Source organism: Scomber japonicus, chromosome 21 (assembly GCF_027409825.1).
Source record: "Scomber japonicus isolate fScoJap1 chromosome 21, fScoJap1.pri, whole genome shotgun sequence".
NCBI classification, from domain to species: domain Eukaryota; kingdom Metazoa; phylum Chordata; class Actinopteri; order Scombriformes; family Scombridae; genus Scomber; species Scomber japonicus.
In genome coordinates, this window is record NC_070598.1 from 16774902 (window position 1) to 16795586 (window position 20685).

Here is a 20685-nt window from a genome sequence, read left to right on the forward strand (position 1 = left end):
CATCATACCATTACAACATGTCTTCACCGTGGAGTAGTAATGGCTTCAGCGCTGGCACGAATACATAAATCTTTGAATTTCTAAAACCATAACAAAACCAAAGCACTAAAAACAACCAGCCTTGACAACCCTCTTTGTTTTACATTGGAAACTGGTCTAATACAAAAGGTCAAACCATCACATAAGACAGGCATCAGACACAGAAAACACAGAAGTAAATAACTGAAAAACAACACGTCTTTCAGTATTAGTGAGGAGTTGGATGTAACAAAAATATTCATTGTGCAATCATAAGTTGTTTGAAAAAGGCAACAAAAATCAAATGTTGAACATATCAAGGCATACTCTAAAAATGAGCAATCCCTGTTGCTGTTTCACAAAACATCTGACAGAAGCTTTTGATCTACAGCTTATATAAAGATACGTTAACAATGACAATTCAAGTGCATGTTTCTTAAATCATAGAAGAATTGTGACTTAATTTGAACAAGTTACTTGGTTATTAAAAACATTTGAACATAATAGTTCTTGTGTTCGGTGTTGTATGAGGATTAACACAAAACTGCTGAATCAGTAGAATGATGCAAAACAATTATATCAGAAGTTTTTTCCACTTGATAAAACCATGCAATTCTTGTATCCATCTGTTTAATAAATACAGAAGTGTGCATTATGTTTAACAGCCAATTGGACATATTTTTTTTAACAAACTATTAATATCACACTGTGGAAAATAAAATTACAAACTGTTTTGATGTACACAGAACTTCTACCATCTGAAACACTTTCTTTTGTGTTGTCTTAGATTTTACTTAAAATTAAAATAAACTTCCATTCCCTTTTCAAATGCATGTACTGAGTAGAATTACATTTGTGGAAAACACAAACAGCAGCATGCAGCTTATTGGCAAATGTTGCCCATAGGGTAAAAGTAACAGTGTGAACCTAAAAGATATCATAAATAGTGAATGTGAATATTATATAAACCTCAGGTCAACACTCGATGATGGATACAGAAATAGAGTCTGAATCAAGCTAGCATCCACCAAACTTCTTGGCATAAATTAACAATTCTTAGCTGATACTCTTTGTCAGTATTCTGTATTAACTTTTTCTTCAAGTTTGTATGTGACACTGATTCCATATCAGCATTCTAAATGAGTTTCGCCCCTGAACATGCATTGCACAATGTTTAATAAATATAATGTGACTCCTAACAACACTGTCAATAACATATTGTTTATGAGGTGTGATTTGTTTTTGTCATTCTGTGACACATCAGCTTGTATACACTTTAAATCATGTGGATTTTCAAATCTGATATTAACTGTTGCCTAGTATTTGTGCATTGCTTAATATCAGTGTACAAACATTCAGTTTCCCTTTCACCATTTCTAAAGGTACTCTGTACATTAGTTTCCTTTTCATTACTTTTTTTTTTAATGGTTGTGTCTTTAAAAACCCATTTGCTTCGACCCCAGCGAGACAAAATAAATAAGACTACATAGAGTGTATTGATGCCTGGTCAACCTATATTATATACGCTTACTATTCAAATGCAACGCTGACTCACATTATTCCAATAAACTTCTCAAAGGCTGGTTTTGTAAATTAACCTCGAAATTGAATGATAGCGGGTGAGTGATTATTCATTCTTCTCTGTGATTGCACTTGATGTAATCCAATTGTGTCCCCGGAGATTTTCTATTTACTGATGAAAAAATTTACGGAGGAAAAAAAAAGAAAGGTATTTGACCCTTCTTTTCTCAACAAGCATCAGACAAGGATTTTATGGCACTAACCATTGATGAGGAATCCCTGAATGTTTTCAAGGTTACCTCAAATCTTTGCTTAATCACTGTCAATATTTCAATTCTGGGACTCAGGCAGCAGTAATAATACAAAAAGAAACATTTTTAAAGTATTTTGTTGAGCAGTAAGTTAGTATGTAAAGAACGGTAAACTTTTTGACAATTTATGTTTGGGCTAAAAGTCCACTGTGTCAGGACAACCTCTATTGTGTAGGGGTAAATTGTTCAAGACAAAAATAATTGGCCATGCACACAGAGTATTGCTAAGAGGTCATTTCATGGCTTAGAGATGGCCAGTTAAATGGTCCATCGGTTCACATCTCAGTGACTGTGCCCACTTTCCAATAAATCTCCATTTCCCTCATTACATTCCATCGGTCCTGTGATGTCACAAGTCCCAGGTGTGCTGCTACCAAAGCAGCCTGACAGGTAAGGGTCCAAGTTTCTGCTCTCCAACGCACTGAGAGTGAGGTCATTTTGTCTTTGTTGCAGTGTTCCCTCAACACTGAAACCTTGGTTCCTTTAATCCGACTTCCCATTCTCCTGAGGTGTGACGGCTTTACTGCGGCGTGCCGAGCGCAGCACCCTGTAGCAGCCGCGGGCAATCTTATGCATCCACATAACGTTCATGATGTCCAAGCAGATACTGGAGCAGATCCAGGCTACACGGCCACCCCAGGGCACCAGGTAGAAGGCCTCAGTGCCGTATACCGCATACATACGACTGTAGTAGACTGGCATGACAGCGATGCGGACCATGAAAAAGACTACGGCCATGGCAACACCATTCGCCATGTTGGGCCGGGAGGACTTGGGATAACCTAGTACCTCAAAGAACCAGCTGAAACACAACGCATAGTTAAGAAAACAGAGTCAAGAATACGCAACTATGAAAATGCATGTGTTTGAGTAACCTAATAAAAAGTTACAGGATTGCCTAAAGAATGTTTGATATGATGTCAGCTGTATCCAGATGAGTGGTTTAAAAAGGATTTGGAAAAAACAAATACTCTCAAACAAGCACCTGAATACAAAGAGAACATGTACCAGCAGTGGATTACCTACATTTAATTCCGAACAATAAACTGTCAGATATGTTGTAACCTGGGCTCTAACCCTAAAAATAGGACTATAGGTACGTCAGTATGCAGGTACGTACCGCTGATTCACACACGGGGTAGAAAACTCAGCAAGTAGACGGAAGTTAGCAAAATAAGGCAACATTCCTTGGCCCTGGAAGAACAAGGTAAGAACAGGAAGACAACGAAACATGAAAGGGACAAAAACAAGACACCAAGTCATTTGGATCAGCAGGCATTTTGCTGATGTAATGCCTGCTCCTCAGAGTAACATAATAAACATAATTTTATATCATAACCACAGAAGAACAACAATAGTTCACATTGATCACGGTTTGAACAAGTCATCACAACTGAAGTATGTCTTTAATTCAAAGGATTACCAGAACATAACTGTGATATGTCAGATTATATCAAGCAGTTCAAACACTTCAGAAATATGTGTAAGGTATAGGGAACTCAGGTCTAAAATTAGATGTAAGCCCCCATTTGGCAGATCTAACAAAATAGTCTTCTCCTTCAGGGCACAAAATTATTCCTTCAAGTTTTGCAGGCCAAAATTAGACTGTTCTCTCTAATTTAACTTTCTAATGATTAATTCTCCTCATTTATTGTAAAAGAAAAACTCATCCGACACTACAATTACCTCTGTTTGCCTGATTATGGCACTAGAAAGCTCATCAAGTGACCAAAAAGAAAATAGGTCTTCCTCTTGGGAGCATAAATGTGCTCAATGGATTTGATTGCAATTTGCTGATTAGATTGTGACATTTCTTGGGTCCAAGTGAACATTTTGTTGGAGCTAAAAATATGTCATATCTATCACTAAAATCTGTAGGATTCATCCTCTCGAGATCCTGAATATCCACAGAAAAATTAATGGAAATCAAGGTTTTGATTTGAGATAACTTGTTGGAGAAGTGTTGATTAACTGAAAATGCTGAACTCATTGTAGTCCTGATTAGACAATGACCACAGTTGGGAATCATTCTGGGTCACTGAACGGACAGACTGAGGCCATCCTTAGGCCTCACTACTAGTCAGGCAAAAAAAGATTTTTGAATCATAAAAAGTACTTAAACATCACAGCTAACTATCCTAACCAACCCTAAAAAAAGCCAAAAATGCCCCAAATGAAGCATTTTTGTATTTACTAAAGAAATAAACACTAATGCGTCCTCACAACACACTATATGCCAACATTTCCTAGCTTTCACCCACACAGCAGAAAAACATGAAGACCACATAGTGAGACATTGGAATGACATCTAACAGTCAACATTAAAAAAAAAGGTATTGAGCAAATTTTAACACAGCACAGGCTTTTACAACTATTCATACATACATACATTAAGCCAGCCACTACTTGAGGGAGCAATCAAAAGCCATGCAGAGTAAAAAGCAATATATTTCACTTCCAAACATGTCACTGTTCCACATTTCCTTATGGAATGAGATCATCTTCAGCAGGTTTTACCCACCTTGTAGCTGAGCTCAAAGCTCAGTAATGAATGATGATTCCCAAAACTAGCAATATCTGTGATAATATCTGGTTGGTTTTCTATAACGCACAAGACAGAGGTTTTAAAGAGCCCTTATGAGATGTAACTAAACCATAAGCTTACACAGCTATTATGCTTTGAACAATCACACACATTTCAAATAGAAGGAAGATGATCTTAAAACCAAGATGCTTTCAGGACAACCAGTTTTAAACAGTGTTGATCTGGCCAACCTAGCTGAATCAGCTTTTTCTTTTTTTTCTTTTTTAAAGAAGAAGAATAAAGCACACAGATCACTATAACCATATTAAGGCTGTGCCATTAGTCAAATGAGTTTGTGTTTTGACTGAAAAAAGTGCATCAGCGAAACTAAGTGCTGCCAAGTTAGATTAAAGTAGGTTGACTTTAACTTTCAGTCATTTTGTGTTTAAGCCCTGAGTCAAACTCTAAATGAAGATAAAAATCACAATATTTAGTATCATTAAAACAAAGAACATAATTAAGGTTATTTGGCTAGTGGCCTGACTTCCGTAGCATGTAAAAGAAGACTTACCGTGAGTGCTGAAACAAAAGTTGATCATTAAAACATACTTACTATGTGATACAAACAGGGTACATCTGTGTTTCAGTTTATATGTCATATGATGTGAACTTTCCACCAAGCATGAGAATGCTAGTACCTCTAGGAACTGGTAAGTCCATACTGTGACTGGGCATCATATCTGCTCAGTGCAACAAAACAGCAATAACAGCAGACAAGACAGGAATAAAGGGAGTCCCCATCTAGACCAAGACCTGCTCTGGGTTTCTCAATGACATACAACCCTTTTGGTAGTTTTTGCATGAATTGGGGATGACACAACCCGACTTGATATTGGTAGTTTTTGCATGTAGGGTTTGAAGAAGGGCTTTTTTATGTTAAAGTCAGCGGAAGACACAGAGACAGACAGACAGATATATTAGAAGGAAATTAAAAGAAATCAGATGCCACCACAATTGGAAGCAAATAAGAAGCAACACTTCAACACAAACACTGAGAAGAAAGCATGCATCTAGTATTTACACAGCAGTAGTAATATTAAGTTTCCATGTGTTTAGTTACACTATACTTGACTGTTAAAACAACACAAAGACAAATTACAGTGCTATTTAAAAAACAAACCATAAAATGACTTGAACATTGTTCTCATTAAAACATTACTGACAGACTGATTAATAATCAAAACATATCAACATGCTCATGAAAATAAGCTGAGTTTGAAGTCTCTTAACATTTCTTTCCTACTCAACGTCTTCATTCGGCTGCGTGCCTCAGGATTTAACGTTCACGTTGAGTAGGTAGAATTTATTGTGTATTTGACATGAAAACGTCCACATAAACACATTCAAGACATTAACTAATAATAAAACTTTGACAACATATGACAAATTTGACTGGGTAACAAAACTAAATCAAATAAAAAAGACATCAAGGGTGAGCCAATTTTATAGTTTTTTAAAATATATGGCAAATCTAATATGACTGCAGTTACACGACTCTCAATGACTAATGCGTTAATACATTCATTCTGTTATCCCACATGAATTTCAGATGGGATCCAAGGAAACAGTCATGATTGTCCAGTAACAGTATGGCCTACATCATTTTATTTAACTAAATGTTTTAGACACAGGTGCTTGCTCTATTTCTCCAAATGAAAGACTGGATTTACAGTCAGTTACAATTCTGAAGAAATCATTTTATTCCAACTATGTGACACTGTTTTCATTTTGGTATTATTGTTTAAACACAGAAATGAGAAAAATAACATTGCTCATTAATAAAGCAATGGACACGGACAAACACATGGATGAAAATATGATGTGTGTCACATTAAAGAAGAAAACCAAACCTGTAAATCCAGCCAGTGACTAGGGTTTACACTAAAAGGTGTGGTTGAAACCAAAAGTCCATGTTATGGTCCTGTTTGCAGTCTGACTCTGTGTCTCTAGCTGCCATTCTCCACCAGCCCTCCAGAGGCCCTCAGCCTTTTACTCCCTTTTCATTTGGACTGGGCTGAGTGAAAGAAAGCTGTTCTGGCATGATATCTGTTAAGTTGCCTCTATTAGTTAGACTGTGTTCATTGTGTTTCTGGGTTTTTTGGTTTTCTGTTTGCCCTGTGTTTTTCTCCTGTGTTCATGTACTCCTCCTCCTTCTTTTTCCCTTCACACCTGCCCTGCATTCAGTCTCTTCAGCCCTGCTCCCTGCGTCTTTACCAGCCAATCAGCCCCCAGCCTGCCCTTGTTTCTTGCTACCTGTTCCTTGTTGTTTCATTAGTTCCGTTGTTGTGTATTTAAGTCCTGGTTTTCATTTCAGTTTTGTTGGATACTTTGCTCAGTTTTGTTCTTCTTTGTTCGCTCTACATTCTGCTGTGCCCTGATCTGCCAGCCAAGTCTTTAATAAAGACATTTCTTCAGCCTGCAGTCTCTTGCATTTGGGACCACCTGCTCCTTTCCACATAACAGAATAGTGCTTTACTGCTTTTTAGATTTTATAATCATTTGCCAATGGCAATGTGAACCACAAGTGTACCACTAAGCAGTGTAAAGCTTTTATAGCTATCATTTTACCCAAGAATAGTTTATTATGTATGACTCAGAGGCAGAGCATACACACTGTGTGTTCTTCTGCATATTTTCTGTATAGAAAATACAGAACATTGTTTGTTGGGTGGGAGAGGGGAGAGTATTCTGTGTAAGTTTGTGAAATGGGAAGGAAAACAGGCTTTTAAAAGTATTAACAAGTAATCGTTTCAAACTCAGGAGTACAGCTGACAGAATACATATAGCATGGCATTAGAAAAAGGGCCAGGCTATCGGACAATGCACTTTACTATAATTTGTCATGTGAATGACATTATTTGGCCAGTTTTCCCTCAACAGGGAGTCTCAGGAGAAGTGTGAGGAAGAAAAAAGGAGGCAGGACTAGGCTATGGCACAAAAACACACAGGCGGAAGGTTCTGTACATAAGCATGTAAATAAAAGAGACCACTAAATGCTGTTGGTTGGCATGCACAGTAGCAAGAAAGGAACCCTGCCTCTGTAGAGCGCTTCAGAGCTGTCAGCATGCACACAGTGGTTACAGTTCAGCATTCAAGCCCTAAGCCTAAGCTCAGAAAAGTTCAGCTTACGTCAGATTCACACAACAATAAAGAAAGTCAGTAAAACAAACAGAAAGCACAGAAATTGTAAGGGCAAGGTGAGCGGGGAGGGGGCATCAGCCAGTACCATTGTTGAGCATTCCATGCAAAAAATACCATAGTCATTCATTTCCATAATAATTATGCGACAGATCCTGGCGACCTAGAGGGTTTCAGATTGAACTAAGAGTGAACAGCACTGCCCTGAAATGCTGGGTACATCTCATCTATCTCCACATCTAGATAAGAGCCAACTGTGTACATGCTGTATCGCAATAACAAATGAGTCACTAATTTGTACTTGTAATAGAGTTGTGAAAATCTCATTAAGCTCATGTCAGAACCCATGCTTGCATTTACATTGATGATACCGAATGACCCCAAAATGCCCTTGACATTAAATAACTATAATGAGAAATTATGAGGGTACACCATCACGTTGCTTGGTAAGACAACTTTAACTGTCTGTCAATGCCTCTTGTGCGTCATTCTCATTGTGGTTCTTTTGATCATTTCCAGGTAACCTAAAAAGGAAGACTGTACTGTAACACAGTGCAAGCAAACAGTGACTCTTACTGCAACATACCTCAGTAATAGTCAAAAGTCGGGGCATACTTTCTCATTCAAGAAAATGGCAAAGTGTATGAAACTTTTGGCTAGCACTGTATCTCTCATGCACAAAGGTGTTACTGTACACCCTCCCACCAACTAGTGAGAGTTCATTACTTTCTATATTCATTTCTACCAGAAGAGATAAATCCAAAATAATCCATATGTTTTTCTTCCCTGTTTGTGCATCACTTTCACAGTTGACTATGCTGACTTTGCCGTGGGCATATTTGACTAACCTACGAGCTGCATGGTTTTGTGGGGACAATTGTGAACTCACTGAATGGTTTCTTAAACCAGTTTAAAACACCAGCTTGACAGGACACAGCTGTTCACCCTTTGTTGTCTCCTTCCCATCTTGCCTGCACGTTCTGCTATTGGACAATAAGGCACTCACCAGTACATAGTAGTAAGCATACAACGCTGCCAGATGGTGAACTACAAAAAACTTGTCGCCTATCGCCTTCCAGTAGTAAAATATTAGCAGCAGATCTGGAAAACAGAGGTACAGGGGAAAGAGAGAGATGTCATTGTTAAAAGTGGAAAATATTCAAAAAAGTTAAACACACAATAATTGATTTCCAAAGCGTCTCACTTTAACAACATTGCCTTGGATAACTTTCTCTTACCAGATATGAGGTAGCCTGTTGTGATGGCAACGTTAGTCTTCACCAGTGTAGGATCTCCCCTATTGGAGAAGCAGATTCCATTTGACTGGGTTTGTGTGATAAAATTTAGCCCATGATATACTGATCACCTGAAGTAATGCTAAGTTACTACAGCTAATAAACTGGACATGCTAATGTTTCTAGCTTATGTTATAGCAGACAAACTAACTGCTCAATCCATTCCTTAAACTTTTGCTCTTGTGTTTTTGGTGTTGGAATGACAATGAAAAGGAGACACCACTCGCCAAACTCATCAAACTAAACTTTAATTAGCCAATCACTGTTCAGTGGAAGGGTTCAGTAAAAGGGAAAAAGAATAACACACTGTTAAATATTAACCATTAGTATGGAGAGTAAAGGTTAACAGTAGAGCAAAGGTAATAGAAAATGTGATTGACAGCCAAACTCTCACCAGACTGGATCTTCATTGACAGCATCATCAAAGAACAAAATGTAGAGACAGAAGATTCCCACCAACAGTGCATGAAATGTTGATACCGTCCTGAAATAAAAAACAAAACACACAAAAATGATGATCTGCTCCTCTCTGACGAGGGCTAACACTGACAGCTGATATTCTCTGTTCAATAAGGAAGACAAGAAGCAGTGCATAATTTATCTTTACTCATGAAAAGTGCTCTGGAGTTGCTCTGAGGGTTTGAGGCTCTGAATTTTTAGTACTCACAGTGAATCAGCTGATTGCCTGTCAGGGCTGCACACAGATTCAGACCAATTAGACTAAAAGATTAAACACTGCTAAAGGGTCAGGCAGAGCGGCACACAGTCCCAGTCAGTCATTCAAGCAGTGAGACAGCCCAACAGTTCTCAGCAATCAGTCAGCAAGACAGAGTGATAGCTACATTTACTGTAAGACTGTAAAGTCACAGGGTCTATACAGGGATCCCCATAGCCTGGATCCATCCCCACGAATCATTAATTTTCATTTGCTCATAAACCATGTGACCATTTCAATTTCACAAGTGCTCTCATGAGTAATAAAATGGAGTATGAGAGAAAATGAAAATGAGTGATTCATGCAAGGCCGGATCCCTCCGAACACTCTTTCCCGCTGGACATCGACTGGCCTTCAATCTACTGCGCAGTTTTAACCGCTCTCATAGTGCTTAAAGATCACAGTTGCCTGTCAGGCTCACACACGACAGGAAACAAACTCCATCTTTTCATTGCAAAACAGATGTTGTATCCATATCTGCATGTTCTCATAAAGTCAATAGATAAAACAGCAGCATGACAATAGATGACACTGTGTCTCAGAGGCATTTGTACTTATTTGTCATTTGGGCAAATGAACTGCAAAATAAATCACATAAGGTAAATATGACCGCAATGACCTGGCTGTTAAAAGGAAGATCATGGTTTTCTTTTACATTATATGCAGCTAATCAATGCAAGTATTGTTTCCATCAGATGGATGTGGCAACACTGCACAGGAAGTCCATTAGTGGCCTGTGCATAAGTAGTTAGATCATTAGATGAGCTTTAAACAAATCGTCAAGCAGGGATCAATTTGTAGTTTTAATAGATTTTCTAAACTACAGATTTTGAAATTAAAACAAAAGTGAGAATTACCAAAATGGTCATTATAATTTGTGTAACCAGGAAGAATCTATTAAAACTGTAAATGACAGTTGGTTAGGCAGTTTGGGCAGTTCCCTTTCAAACTGAAATAATAGTTGCACTTGACATGTGCAGGAAGGTGTATGCACGCATCATACCCTCCTAATTTCTATATTCGTTGGAATCATTCATACCACAAACAGTGGAGAAAGCAAATACATTCAATAACTACTGCTATAAAAATATGACAGGATAATCTTCAGAACTCTAGATTTGTTGAGGATCAGTATTACTGCTAATGCTCCCTAAAATGTCAACACTCAAGTTGGTGAGCAAAATATTAAGGCTTGTAAAAGCAGCACATAAGCTTTCCATGAAGAAACGAAAAAAATACAGGGGAATCCTTTTTTATTGATTAGGTTGGATTGTTTACATTGTCAAATCTGTGCAAATGAATCATGATTCAGTATATCAGTTAGAAACGGTGACAAACAGTAAAGTTTGTTTTAACCATCCTGCTGGAACCTAGGAGCAGTGGCTAACAGAGTAAAGACTATAACAAATACACAAAATGTCTGACTAGTGAGTCAGATGTTAGTGACATAGGAAACAGGCCACTGTTGACTGTTCTGCAGACCCAGCAAAAACAAACCACTGTGGTCAATAACAGAGCTGACAGCAGCATCACAATCTACTGTACATGGCAGGTGAATATTAAGACTCCTGAGTTTATGTCAGCTGACCTTGAGTTCCATTCGACCTTCTGCTTGTCGCTGAGGCCGAGGAAGCCTGGGCTGATGCGTATCGACATCCAGGGGCTGACTTTGTGGAAGAGCCACTGGAAGGTGAGGAAACTGGTCACCGAGATGGTGAGGATAAGCTGGCTGAATGGGTCCATGGCCACCCAACCCCGCTGTGAGAGGAAGGACAGAAATGGAGAAAAGATGAAGAAAGAAGAGAATGTTAGCCATGCTCAGCTGTTTAATTTTTAAAGATCATCTGAACATTACTGAGAGTGATTCGTCTGAAAAATGTTCATAAAACTAAAATGTATCCCACAAAAAAAATCTGTGGCCATTAGTATTTCTTTCTTTGTTACCACTTGATTCTTTTTGGCCAGTCAAACCACAACAACTGGTGTACTTGGAGACCTTTGACAGCTATCAGAAAAATCACACATGGCAGTAGGACCCCAGTCAATTTTTAACCCAGTTCCAGCAAGAGTGCTACCACTGGCCTTAAGCAGTAAACGTTCATTAAACCTCATGAGCACCATGTGGGCAAATGACCAACTATTACAGCTTAAAAGTTTAAGTTTGGCACCCAATATATGCAATAAGTACCTTGTAATGTGTCTAAGTCTAAAAGCTTGTAGAAATGCAACAGTTTTGCCTACCTTAAATGACAAGTTAATGCATTACTTTCCGAGTCAATACTGCAGAGTGAGCGTGGCTCTTCAGACTACGGAAAAAAAGTATTCTGACATGCTTTCGAACCAGTGAATGTGGTTTTTGCACACGCCTCCAAAACCACATGCACACACACACAGACACACAGATGTATGATAAAATGGACATGTGTTTCACATGGATTACCAACCAACTTAAGAGGCAATATCCTGCTTCACCAACAGCCGACAAACTGTACAAAATGTTTAATCTATTTCTACTGTACGCTCAATCACCAGATAGTGACCCAGTGAACTGAACATGCATATATTTGCTTTTTTTCTTGTTTGCTAAGGAAAAACATGAACATGTGGACATGACTCATCTTCACAATAAACACTCCCAAAAAACTTTCTGTTACAAACAAACGCTACATGTGCACTGAGCTACGTGCAACCACAACTGTACTACAACTACACACTGGGGTTTCCCTTAATGCATTGCAGGGCAAGTGTAAAAGTTTGCACACCTCAAAGTTAAACTGTGACTTTTTTAGAGATACTCCTAAAGAACATCTGGCACATAAACCACAAATATGAATACACACTGTTACACTATGAGAAATAATTACAATTTTGAGCTAAAAAAGGATGTTTAATGTAAGGCAGGTTCATTTGAGTACTGCATATTTTCAGTTGCTGTAATGTTGTCCAGGGAACATGTGTTTTACGGCTCATTCATTGGACCTTCAATAAGGCCATTTGAGTTCTGTGGTATGCGGCCGAAACATTTGAAACTGTTAGTACCAATTGTACAAACGTCAAGAAAAAACTTTTAAAATAAAATTTAAATTAGTTCTCTGCTTTATGATTCTGTGACGGCTGTGAGAAAACACTGATGATCCACCACAGATGAGCTGATGTGGTGGAAAGGATAGTGTATGCACTGGGCAAACATACACCAAATACAGCCTATCTTGTATTCGCATATGGCTTTTACACAACACGTAAGCAAACTGTTGTGAAAGATCCACTTGCCCCTGCTGTTGATATTCTTCTCCTGAATGTGGTCTCATTCACTTGTCAGCGTCTGTGACTGTGAATACCACTGAGTCACTGTCAGGGACTTGCATTGTGAATAATCACCTCAACACGCAGTGAAAGCAGGACATGTCTAGAGGCGAAAGCTCAAGTGCATGTAGGTCTCAACAGTGAGTCAGAAGACATGCAATCCTGCTCTTTTGATTTCTCATATATCAGGGTCACATTACAAAGTGTAGAGATATCACTATTGTATAAAACATGTGTCAGTTTCACTTGGATATTAAATGTTGTCACCATATATTCAAACTGCTGCATGGCAAGCCAATTCCCACTTAGCTACATGTAATACATTTTCTTTTTTCCACTTCACATAGCACAGATATGGCCACATATACGCTGATTAGATACATTATTCAGTATCAATGCACTGATTTTGATTGTAACATCACTTGATCAATTATTTGAATGAACTTGACTGAAAATAAGTTGTTGCCTTGCTACACACAGTTAGAGGCGTTGAACTATGTGCACTTCACTACTGCTATCTTCATGTATCCTTAAGTGAAGGACATAGTGGCCTCTTGGAATAACAGCTTACTTTGCATGAATGAAGATGATGATCGCGCTGCTATTCTGATGAGCTCACAGGCAACTGGGCATGTCGAAATAAGCTCATCAGTTTTTGTATTGTAACAGATTGAGAGATTTTGAAATTCCCCCTCTAACAGCATGCTCTCCCACGTAAAAGGGTTGACTCATATCTACCAACCAGTTGACCCACTTTGAGATCAAGTTTGTGTGTAAAAGAGGTCACTCAGTGTAACTGGCTGACATATGCTGACCAGACTGTGCACCTGGACATGTTATGAGTAGTATTCAAGAGGTGTTCCAGCGCTCTCACCGGGAATTCTCACTGGCGAGTAAGCGGAAATAACTACTATAAATCACAAGAGTAACTTAGCCAAAGCAGCAATACTATGCCATTCACGTGTGCTCTTTCAACAGCATACACCTGCTTATGAGGCTAGAGTTATGGTGAATCTCTTGTGTATTTAGCAGTATGCCTTGACAAGTTCTTTGCGACATCCTGCTTGCTTTGCTGATTAACATGCTTGAGGAGTCTCTTGTGTTTTGAGTCTCTGTACCTGGGGGGTACACCTCTTATTGCTTACAAACATGTACAACTCATGTTGTGCACTCCACCCATCGAGGCTGTGTGAGATACTTGGCTTATAGCGGGCCTGCATGAAAAATTAGATTTTACTCATCATTACTCAGAGCCTTACTAAAGCCGCTCCATTATTTGGATTGCATTAATCCTGCAATGTACAGAAGGAAATTTTACACAAACAAAATAAATAGGCCCACTCCTGTTATATTGGTGCAGATTGCGTGTGATTTAATACCACAGGTTAAGGCTGGCTGATGAATGCAAAATGCTGTATCATACTGTACTTGACAAAATACACTGACACCAATATTAATTTAATGTGACAATATTTTTGGGTTACTTCCTGTTGCTTTTATAGGACATTTAAAAACAAAGACCACTTTGATGATGATGAAGAGCAGGTAGAAATCTTTCTGATATCTTAAATATCAACATTACACTGTCACACAGCTTCATTAAGGCTAATAATTCTGTTACTTTTTCAATTATAAAGAGAAAACTAATGTTATATGCCTACGTTAAACATATTCAAAGGCCAAAAATGTTGAGGTGAACAAATATGAAATGTTCCCTAAAAGTCAAAATGCAGGGTAAACCTGCTCTAAACGCTTTGTTTGCAATGTTACCTTCAACTTGTTCATGCGTGCCCAAAAATATTCCATAGGGCTGTTACAACTGGCCAAAAATAACATTCCATTATTCCTTCTACAAAAACACACAGTTTTGGACCATTTGAATATTGATTTTTGTCCATAACGAGGCAAACCAATACAACAAGAGACATAACAACTATATAGGTGTATTTATTTCAACATGTCATTTAGAATATTATTTGATATCCATACCGTTCCTTAGCCTTTGTTGCTAAGGTTGCTAAGAACGAAAAAAAGAAGTAAAGTTTCTTGATGTTGGCTGAGATGCAAATTCCAGAAGCTAGCCAATCAGAACAGAGTGGGCTCATCAGCAGAGGGGCCTTAAAGAGACAGGAACGAAACGGCCTGTTTCAGACAGAGGCCGAATGAAGGGGTTGGGTAAAGGGTCAGTATAGGATAAATAAGGAGATTTTTAAACTCTAAATTAAGCAAAGACATTCCAGTGGAGCCCCAGGATATAAATATAGACTTGGAAGCGTGCATGACATGCTCACTTGAAGGGCGCCATGGGAAACCAGTGCAACTTTGCTTTAAGAGCATCCCAAATGAACATGTGGCAGCCCTGTGTTGAATGGATGTTGTGGAACATGGGCACATGGTGTAAAGAGTGATCAGCATGGGATGGTTCAATAAAATCCATTTCATATTTAAACATAATTTGATTCATCATTCAAATCTCGGCCTTGCAGTAATATGATGCGTAGTAGTACTCTGCAGCATGTTCTAAAGGCACCGATAGACCCCAAAAATCTATTTCACATATCTATATTTGGATCAAAAGTGAGTGTTCTCCATAAAACAACAAAGATCCAAAATTAGCAGCTCCACATGCACGTTGGCTTGCAGCCAGTCAATGTATGTCAGTGACAGAGGTCCACTGCAGCCAGACTGCTGAACTGTTTTATGAGTGTTGCACTGGGCTGATTTGACTTTGCCAGTCTTGGTTAAGATGGCAAGCCAGTTAAATGTAAGGATATATTTACATTTCCCAAGTGATAGACCAGGGTTTGTTCCAGCACAGCAACACGGGAGACACACACTCCCTCTCTCTATCCCTGGAGCACTGGCCTTGGTGATTTTATACCTGCCTTTGTTCCTGCGTAACGCCAAAGAAATGCTTGAGGACAAACACTGTGCTTCTCTGAAACACTGAAGCCAAGAAAAAGTCACCAGGGAACTAAAAAGCCAATTCCACAGAGTCCTCTCCTTTTGCCTGCCTGTAATGCATTAGTGGGCAGTGTGTACCACTACTTTCATGTTGTAAGCTGCAGGGCATAGAGACTTTGTGTTATTAGATGGACACTTAAAGGACCATAGGGTTATTTCGACTGAAATGACTGGATATCTACATTAAGTATGGCTACCTTCAGCCATGCACACAAAGGATGGAGGCGGGGACTATGCATGTGCTGTTGTAGGTACACACACACACACACACAGGCTATATGTTTTCCTCCTGTGAGTCCCATGAAGGATCGTGTTGCCAAGGACAAATGGGTTACAGGTCAACATATAGACACAGAAAGAAAGCAACCATGGTGAACAAAGCTTTACTAGTGTACAGCCTCTTGTACAATCTGCTTTTTACAGTTGTGTGTTTCTTTTTTAAACATTCTTTCGTTTACACCCCACACAGCAGTGCATTTCCTATAGTTATTAAGATCTGGAAAAAGTCTAAATGAAGAGGAAATTGTGGTTATGGCAACAAGAGAAATCAGAAAAGAAGGGAAAAGAAATCAAGCTGCTGACAAATAGTAGTCTACTTCCTGGCAGATCTGTTTTATTTGCCAGAGGATTGACTTTTAATGACCCTTACTTCAACAGATAATGATAAATATAAAAAGATGGCTGAAGAAGCTATATGATCTCTGATAAAGAGTCATATAACACATCATGTAGGTCATTTCATTTAACACATTTCCCCTTTGCCCCTTACAATAAACTGTGTTCTTAAGTCATAAAAGCAGCTGTTAGCAATGTGGAAAGAAGAGTTTGGAGGAATTAACCCTAAACTAATTGGATCACCTATATATGAGTTATCCAAACCCCATCCACTGGTTTGGATGGAGAATACATGTTATAGGGCCCAAATAGATAGGCCAAAATGTTCTTGTAAGTGAAGTCTATTTTCAACTGTGCAGATCTGAAACAGGTTCTCTTCTCTACTGAGCGCTTTGCCAGCTCCTAATGAATACCTATTAAGACTGGCACGTTGGGGTTAAAATGCGCTTGCGTAAGACGGGTGGACCTTTTTTTTTTTAAACGAGGAAACGATATAGCCCCCACGAAAATAACTTCGCTATGCGCATCCCCGGGTTGCATTTAGGGAGATGCTGAGTGGAAGCAAACGTGTTACAAACGAAGCATCGCGTATTGCTGTTTTCTTTTCCAAACAAGAAAACACAAGAGCACACACACACACACACACACACACACACACACACACACACAAGGCCAATTCACGCTGCATCGCCCGGTCAGCTGCTGTTGCTGAGAAATAACACTGGCCTGCTGTTGTTTTTGTGTAGGAAGAAAAAAAAACAGTGGAAATAGAAGATCCCGGACGGACTTACCTGATGAGTCTCATGAAGATGATTTGCTTCTCACTCTTTCAGCTGATTATGTTTTCCAGGGTCGCTCGAAACGCCGTGTGTGTGGAGAGAAAGCCATAGCCATGTCGACTCATTTTTGATAAACAACACAGCCCGCCTCCTGCTCCTCACACACACACACACACACACACTCAGTCCCTCTCTCTCTCTCTCTCTCTCTCTCTCTCTCTCACACACACACACGCACGCCCGCGCACGCACGCTTTAACAACTTGTGCGGGATGCTGCGGAGCTGCTGGAGCTGGTCTGTGCCTGTGTCAGTTTTGCGGTGTTTGCTGACAATCCCATCCGACTGGAAACGTGGATAATTGCAGAGGTGCAGGATAGATCATGCAGCTCGACGCTCGATTACAGAAATGATGGGGGTGAGGGAGGTGTTGGGGTGGTGGAGGCGGAGAGGAGTGGGGTAACTCTCTCTCCCTCTTTCTCTCTCTCTCTCTCTCCTATAGGGCTCAAATTACAGCTGAATCCTTAAAGACACACACACACACACACACACACACACATCCACAGTGGTCTACCCATGAACACTCACTGTGTCTATTTATAGCCAAGGCTTGTTGAACTGATCCAGGCTAAATCAGAAAAGATAGCTGGTATAGCAAAGTGCAGCCATGCTCCACTAATTGGACTAGCAATCCCTATACATTAGTCTAATTTTGCCATTATGCAATATCATATTTAGCAAACACAATGAACAATTCATAATACCAAGGCTTCACAAGTGGTCCAGAGGAAGATGTATGTCATCCCCGCTGTATGTTAAATAAATAAAAATGAGTGAAAAGGCATCAGAGGCTGTTAGTAAATATGGCTGGCTCACTATCAGTGGATTATCTTGAGAGGCCATAAGGGGAAATAAAAAGAAAAACAAATCAGGACAGATGATAGGGTGGCCATGAGGGAGTATTAGAAAATGTCTTATCAAGCCGCTGATGTTATGGCCCCCTGTCTTTTCTCAGATGTCAGCCATAGTGTGGTGTAAACACATTACCAGAGGTCAGATGACAGATTAAATGACCAGTGGGTCCAAAAAATTACACAGCCTGTAAATTGAATGAACAAGGCTGATGTATTTACAGCACTGGGATGTGGTTTGCTCCTGATATAAATTGCTGTGAGCTAATGGTTTAAGGCGTCATTTGGTTATATGCATGACATGATTCAACCAGCCCCTTATTGGTCTCTGTCTCATTACACAATCAGTTGAACACTCACTACTATAAATGAGAAAATAGTCCCTTATCAAAATGGAAAATTGTAATTAACAAATAGCTTTTTCTTTCATTGTAAAAGTTGTAGCAAGCATGAGTAAACAAATATTCCAATAACTGCTGTTTAACAGATTCAACAAACATCTGCCGGGCTAACGACAGCACAAATGTGTTCACTGTACAAACATTTTGTTGACAACATATCATCGGTTAGAGTTTTGGCTGTTTGCAACAGGTTTGTCAGGTAGAGGCCTTGAGGCAATGAAATGAGTCAATCCATCTGAGAGAAATGTCAGAAAAAGAGCCTCTTTACGTTAGCAACAAACATCTCTCATATGTTGACAATACAGTAGTCTCATGGTGTGGAGGAGTGACCCAAAAGAAACCCAGCAACAACACAGCATCCACATCCTCATTTAGGCTAATTTACTGGCAGCACTGGCATTAAATGAGATTAAGAAGAAGAAAAAAATGGCCTAGATTAAAAACCAGTGAAATACATTATTTTTATGTGCACATTTTGTGCTGAATGAGTATTCATACTCACCGAATCAAATAAGTATATCATTTATTTTTTAAGGTAATATAGAAAAGATGTATCTTTATTGATCCCCTTTGGAGAAATTCAAATTGACACAGCAGTACAGTGGAAGAAAAGTAGCAGCATAATGGTGAAAATGATAAGATAAGATGAAATATAATAAAATGAAATACACAGTAAACAATCTGTACATTTTTGCATCAAAACTTTGTAATAAAAGCACAAACGACATGGCACAATATCACATACATTTTAATTAATTTGTGTTGAGTTCACATGTCCAAAAAGCTAAAGCACAGGTTTGAACCTTATAATAATGCATTTGTATAGTTATTATTCTAATGGACTTTTTTTTTAGAAGAGGAGGTAGAGATACTTAAAGAATAACTGCACCAGGCATAAGAAAAACACTATGGACACAAATCTCGTTGGTTGGTACTGCACCTTAAATTTCGTGGATAAAACACAGGATAGCTTACAAGCACAACATGAGGAATGAATAATGTCCAAGAAATTTGACAAAAAGGTTAGTCGAGGCCGGCAGTGAGAGAGAGAGAGGGAGGAGAAACAGGATATCTGTAACTGACTGTAGCATTCATTTGTGAGCTCACTGCCATCGGACCAACCGAGTGACACATGCAAATTCACACGCTTTATAAAGCTCACTGTCAACAAACACTACTAAGGAAGGGTGTTTATATTTATGCCCCTTTTGAATATTACGTACAGGACTCACAGTTATTATATACATAGCAAAATTCCCCAAAACGTGAATCCAGTTTGATTTGCAAATGTTTATAAAATCAATCTCAACATTTTCAATCGCAGAGCCGTCTGGGTAAATACGCAACTGCGCATGTCAGCATATAACCAATCACAATGTTTGTTTACAATGACTTCCGGGTAGAAACCCCCCTGCGTCACCTACATACAATTTAATAGCGCGGAGCAAAAAGAAATGTGAGTTTAAGTAAAGAAGCGTAGTGCAAATACATATCAGTAACAAATACGTATAAGCAGTAAGTGGTAAAAGTAACCAAAATTAAGCGCATGTATACATGAGTAAAGCAGTGGTAAGCAGGCTTCCCATTATGACAAGGGCAGTACAACCGGCAGCGAGATGTCGCGGTTAAGTAGTACAGGAGGGTATATGGCGGGTATTCATTATGTGTAATATGTATAGTAAGTATACGGTTGTTTAAATGGTGTCGTGGAAAAGCACCAAAGACAAATAGCAAATAGTAAAGTTGGCTTTAAAGAATAGTTTAAAAATAAATAGTTCAATAGGCTACGCAAAACTTATGAGCTCGACCAGCTGCAATTCTTATTATAGTAGTCTATTATTACATTGGACATTTTCTGTATGTCTAACACTATGTACAGTAGATGTAATATTAAGCATGTGAGGGGGCTCTTGACAGTACCGACTTCTGCCACACGGCGGTGCAATATTACTACAACATTTTCATGAAGGGGAAAATACACTTTCTTTCTTCAGTTTTCCATAATATTGTGTTTGACACGCTTAACGTTGTGGTAGCTTTTTAGTTTGAATGTCTTATATGTAATAGTTTTAAGTTAAGTTGTCTGTTACTCAAGGATGTTGACTGTCATCTGGTGTTGAAGAGATAGTTAC

General features: G+C 38.9%; 1 protein-coding gene across 2 annotated transcripts; it reads right to left on the reverse strand.

Moving 5' to 3' along the window:
• Positions 1–818: 818 nt before the first annotated feature.
• LOC128382305 (TLC domain-containing protein 4-B-like) lies at positions 819–17459 on the reverse strand. 2 transcript variants are annotated; one of them, XM_053342305.1, is made up of 7 exons: positions 17256–17459; positions 11171–11340; positions 9262–9351; positions 8811–8869; positions 8579–8673; positions 2971–3044; positions 819–2652 (listed from the first exon to the last, which is right to left on the reverse strand). In XM_053342305.1, the coding sequence occupies exons 2-7, from the start codon at positions 11323–11325 to the stop codon at positions 2334–2336; spliced, it is 792 nt and encodes a 263-aa protein (XP_053198280.1). In that variant the 5' UTR covers positions 11326–11340; positions 17256–17459; the 3' UTR covers positions 819–2333. The 2 variants fall into 2 exon arrangements, with proteins under 2 accessions (XP_053198280.1, XP_053198281.1); XM_053342306.1 differs by lacking the exon at positions 17256–17459 and adding an exon at positions 11824–11883.
• Between the last annotated feature and the right edge of the window lie 3226 nt (positions 17460–20685).

Coding starts and splice junctions, on each gene's coding strand:
- LOC128382305 (XM_053342305.1), bottom strand. CDS start 11,325: ATGGACCCATTCAGCCAGCTTATCCTCACCATCTCGGTGACCAGTTTC. Junction 9,352..11,170: donor AAGGTCGAATGGAACTCAAG/GTCAGCTGACAT, acceptor TTTTTATTTCAG/GACGGTATCAACATTTCATG. Junction 2,653..2,970: donor ACCCCGTGTGTGAATCAGCG/GTACGTACCTGC, acceptor GTTGTGTTTCAG/CTGGTTCTTTGAGGTACTAG.